This window comes from Coenobita brevimanus, chromosome 104 (genome assembly GCF_032717465.1).
Source record: "Coenobita brevimanus isolate Jiangsu-jjx chromosome 104, ASM3271746v2, whole genome shotgun sequence".
Taxonomy (NCBI): domain Eukaryota; kingdom Metazoa; phylum Arthropoda; class Malacostraca; order Decapoda; family Coenobitidae; genus Coenobita; species Coenobita brevimanus.
Window position 1 is genome coordinate 48,029,513 of NC_137057.1, and position 4,900 is coordinate 48,034,412.

General features: G+C 44.5%; 1 protein-coding gene across 1 annotated transcript; it reads left to right on the top strand.

Annotated features, from left to right (window-relative positions):
• The first annotated feature begins 453 nt into the window (after positions 1 to 453).
• Positions 454 to 4,219, top strand: LOC145415941 (uncharacterized). The gene is made up of 5 exons (XM_080285045.1): positions 454 to 487; positions 763 to 839; positions 1,323 to 1,464; positions 2,688 to 2,718; positions 3,459 to 4,219. Exons 2-5 carry the CDS (start codon positions 769 to 771, stop codon positions 3,599 to 3,601), a joined length of 387 nt encoding a protein of 128 aa, XP_080141171.1. The 5' UTR covers positions 454 to 487; positions 763 to 768; the 3' UTR covers positions 3,602 to 4,219.
• The last annotated feature ends 681 nt before the right edge of the window (positions 4,220 to 4,900 follow it).

Consider the following 4,900-nt stretch of genomic DNA (forward strand, 5'->3'; position numbering starts at 1 on the left):
TATTATTATTATTATTACTATGACTACTACTACTACCACTACCACAATTACCACTAGTACTACTACTACTACTACTACTACTACTACGACTACTACCACCACTACTACTACCTCCATTTCTACTACAATTACCGCTACTGGTGCTCCTGAAAGATAAAGAATTGCCATAATTATTAATCTTTTAAAATACGTATTATGTGAGAAGTACCCTGAGATGATTTGGCTGAGAGACTGACTAGGAGAGCGTCTGTGAGTGAGGTCGAAGGGGAGAGGGAGAGAGATGGAGGATGAGGTGGGGGGGGAGAGAGGGGGACCGAGGACTTGAAAGGAAGAGAGAGAGAGAGAGAGAGAGGGGGGGGGTAAGATGGAGGTAAGGAGATAAAGGACGCTTAGCTAATTATATATATACACAAAATAAACATCCAGGAGATCAGTGCCCCACAGACCACGGAGGGGAAAGGTTGCATACTCTCTCTCTTTCGCTCAGGTGGGCTCAGGGGTACCGTAGACGCCTTCTGGACTGCGTATCCCCTATTTAAAGTATTTTAAGTGACACGGGAAGCTCGGCAACACCTCTTCCATAGCGATTTATTTTGCTTATTACAACTTCACATTCCCTTGTGTGTGTGTGTGTGTGACTTTCCATATATTTCGCATCAACGGAGGGAAAAGAATATCAAGGTAGAATGTGAAGGATAAGTCGCTATGGGAGAGGCGTTACGGGATATGGCTAGATTCTAACACCATTCTAATTTATTGCAGAATTTAATGATGGCCGGGATTCGACTCTTTCTGTTGCCCCTGTTGGTGGTGATGGTGGCCACGCACATGACTTTGGCGTGAGTTCTACAGTAGATCTTTATTTTTGAGAGAGAGAGAGAGAGAGAGTAACCTAACTTTACCTACCCTCCCCTAACCAAATCCAATCTAACCCTACCCTATCCTCCCCAAGCCTTCCCTACCCTACCCAAACCTACCCTACCCTACCCTCCCCTACCCAAACCTTCTCTCCCCTACCTTACCCAAACCTACCCAAACTTACTCTAACCTGCCCAAACCTCCCCTACCCTACCCTACCTTACTCAAACCTACCAATCCCCTCCCCTCCCCTCCCCTCCCCTCCCCTCCCCTCCCATCCCATACCCTCCCCTACCCTATCTTACCTTAACCTACCCTACCTTACTCAAACCAACCCAAACCTCCCCTCCCCTACCCTCCCCTACCCTCCCCTACCCTACCCAAACCTACTCTACCCTCCCCTCCCCTCCGTTCCCTTCCCCTACCCTACCCAAACCTACCCTAATCTACCCTCTACCCCTCAGCACCAGCCCCCCCAGGCCCCCCCCGCCGCCGTGCCCCTTCAACTTCCGGCAGGACTGTTCCCTGATCCAGTGTGGCATCCCCTTCTGCCCTGACGGTCGGCTGGTGCGCCTGCCCTGCAACTGTTGCCTGTCTTGCGAGAGGGTGAGTGTCTATCTACCTGGGTTTGTCTGTTTGTGTGTCTGTGTCTGTCTGTGTCTTTATCATCCGTGTCCGCCCAGGAGGGGCTCGGGGACGGGATTTGTTTTCACCTGGTTTGTGTGTCTCTCTGTCTGTGAACAACTTTACGCGATAGCTACTGGTGCGATTTTGACTAAAATTACAGGGATGATGGGCTGTGACCTTCTGACCACATGGTTAAATTTTGGGCCAAACTGGGCCAAGGCCCAGGCTGTAGGCCCCAAACATGTAAAAAAAAAAATAGTTTTTTCGCCATATCTCCTTTCCAATTCGTGATATCGACATGACATCCAAACCTACAGGTGCCTCTTTCAGATCTGCATCCTATAACATGCCTCATTACATCAGGGGGGTCACCCCCCAGGTAGCGGTAGGGGGGTCAGTGTCAGGTGGGTCCTATAACCTGCCTCATTACATCAGGGGGGTCACCCCCCAGTTAGCGGTAGGGGGGTCAGTGTCAGGTGGGTCCTATAACATGCCTCATTACATCAGGGGGGTCACCCCCAGTTAGCGGTAGGGGGGTCAGTGTCAGGTGGGTCGGGTCTAAAATTTCAAATGGGCATAAAATCGTCAATTTTCACCCGATTTACTCCAAATTTGATATGTGACATCTTTGACTAGATATCCTGTTGTGTTTATACGTCAGCACTAAAATGACTGCCGGGGACGGGTTTGCGCGCCTTGGCACCGCTTCTTGTTATTGTTATTATTATTGGCATTTCTCTTACTACTAAAACTACTGCAAGTATAATACTACTACTACTACTACTACTACTACTACTACTACTACTACTAATAATAATAATAATAATAATTATCATTATCATTATCATTATTATTATTATTATTATTATTATTATTGTTATCATTTTTATTATCATTATTGTTTTTATTATTATTATTATTATTATTATTATTATTATTATTATCATTTTTATTATCATTATTGTTTTTTTTATTATTATTATTATTATTATTATTATTATTATTATTATTATTATTGTTGTTGTTGTTGTTCTTGTTGTTTTTATTATCATAATTATCATTAGTAATAGTATTAGTATTAGTATTATCATCATCGTCATTATCATTATCCTCCTCCTCAACTTCATCATCACCATCACCATCATCATCATCACCATCATCATCACCATCACAGCACTAATACCCACATCTCTCCCTGGCAGATCACGGGACCACCCTCTCCATACCGCCCAGGTGAGCTAGTTCGTTACCTGAGTGCTAATTAACACCTTCACTCACCTGCACGTCTAATACTTAATATTAATTTTTTCACCTGTCAGCATCTAATTAATCAAACTTACCTCTGACTCACCTGACTAACCCTATCATTCCTCTTGCCAATAATATAAGCTACTGACCATCTATCTATCTATCTATCTGTCTATCTATCTAGCTCGTTAACTCTTTCACTTACTCACTCACCCCTTCTCATTCGTCTTATTTTCTCCTGTACATTCTTCTTCCTCCTCCTCTTCTTTCTTTCTTCTTCCTCTCCCCCTCTCCTCCTCTGCTTCCTCCTCTTCTTCTCTTCCTCCTCTTCTTCTCTTCCTCCTCTTCCCCTTCTTCCTCCTCCTCCTCTTCTTCATCTTCTTCTTCTTCTACAGGCAACGTGAGGAAGAGTGAGAAAGGCTGAAGAGAAATAGTGTCTTGCAAACGTACTTCTCCTTTTTCTTCATCCTCCTCTCCTTCTCTTCCACTTCCTCTTCTTCCTCTTCTCCCTCCTCCTCCCCCTCTTCTTCCTCCTCTTCTTCATCTTCTTCTTCTACAGGCAGCTTGAGGGAGGAGAGAATCGTGAGGATGGCAGGAGGGAAGCAGCATCAAGCAAGCGTACTTCTTTTTCTTCCTCCTCCTCTCCTCCTCTTCCTCTTCCTCTTCTCCCTCCTCCTCCCCCTCTTCTTCTTCCTCTTCTTCATCATCTCCTCCATCTTCTACAGGCAGCGTGAGGGAGGAGAGAAGCGTGAGGAAGGCAGGAGGGAAGCATCGCCTGGCTAGCGTGCACACCCACACCGCATATGGAGGCCTGCCAGAGGAAATTAAGAGGAAGCTAGCTGAACTGGGGCTACGTAAAGGACAGTAATTCAAGGGGAAAAACCTTCTCCTTGAATACGTGACGACGGATTCTGATGGATTTAGTCCCCGTGCCTATACTCCGGTCACTCTTACTTGGCCTAGAGTTGCCATACACCTCTATTTTTGAATTATAATTGCTGTCTGTCTAGAATGCTGATTTGTAGCGATTGATTAGCTGCTAGTCACGAAGAAGTGCTATGGAAAGGATGTAGAGCCGTAGCATTGTCTTTTTCTGTCAATAATCTTTACAAGGACGAAAATTTGGGTAAAATTATAATGCTAGTCACGAAAAAGTGCTATGGAAAGGATCTAGAGACCAATAATAATGATAATAATAATAATAATAATAATAATAATAATAATAATAATAATGATAATAATAATGATGATGAAAATAATAATAATAATCTTTTTCCTGCCACTGAGCTACGTAAAATAAGCTCGAAAATGAGCAAAATCTTGACAAATTACAATGCTAGTCACGAAGAAGTGCTAAAAATCTGGGCCAAGTAAAGGTGAAAAAGGCAAAGGATAATTGTAGAGAAGGAGGAAGGGAAATATATCTAAAGTTCTCTCTCTCTCTCTCTCTCTCTCTCTCTCTCTCTCTCTCTCTCTCTCTCTCTCTCTCTCGTTATTGCATTAAAAAAAGAAAAAATAAATAAATAAATGATGATTTGTGAGCAGCAATGGGACCTTTTTATTTACCCTGAGAGAGAGAGAGAGAGAGAGAGAGAGAGAGAGAGAGAGAGAGAGAGAGAGAGAGAGAGAGAGAGAGAGAGGAATGAGTAAGGAAAGGAGAAGGGAAGGGAGGGGAGGAGAGGGGAGGGAAGGGAGGAAGAGGGGAAGGGAGGGAGGGAGGGAGGAGAGGGAAGGGAGGAAAGGGAAGGGAAGGGAGGGAGGGGAGGAAGAGGGGAAGGGAGGAAAGGGAAGGGAGGGAGGGGAGGGAAGGGAAAGAAAGGAAGACGGATGGGAGAAAGAGGGAGGAAGAGAGAAGGGAAGGAAGGGAGGGAAGGGAGAGGGGAGGAAGAGGGGAGGGGAGGAAGGGAGGGACAGGTAGGTATAAGGTATAAGACACAGGATGTCATTAAGACTACAATCAGCGTAAAGGTAAGACGCACCTCTCTCCCTCTCTCTCTCTCTCTCTCAGTTATTTTTCTTCTATCTACTACTTCTATTGCCCTTTACATTTCCTTAGTCTCACTCTCTCTCTCTCTCTCTCTCTCTCTCAGTTATTTTTCTTCTATCTACTACTTCTATTGCCCTTTACATTTCCTTAGTCTCTCTCTCTCTCTCTCTCTCTCTCTCT

Bases quoted from the DNA above. Each gene is read 5' to 3' on its own strand.
- LOC145415941 (XM_080285045.1), top strand. From the start codon at position 769: ATGATGGCCGGGATTCGACTCTTTCTGTTGCCCCTGTTGGTGGTGATG. The intron at 840-1,322 runs GTGAGTTCTACA...TCTACCCCTCAG, and splicing joins GCCACGCACATGACTTTGGC to CACCAGCCCCCCCAGGCCCC. The intron at 1,465-2,687 runs GTGAGTGTCTAT...TCTCCCTGGCAG, and splicing joins GTTGCCTGTCTTGCGAGAGG to ATCACGGGACCACCCTCTCC.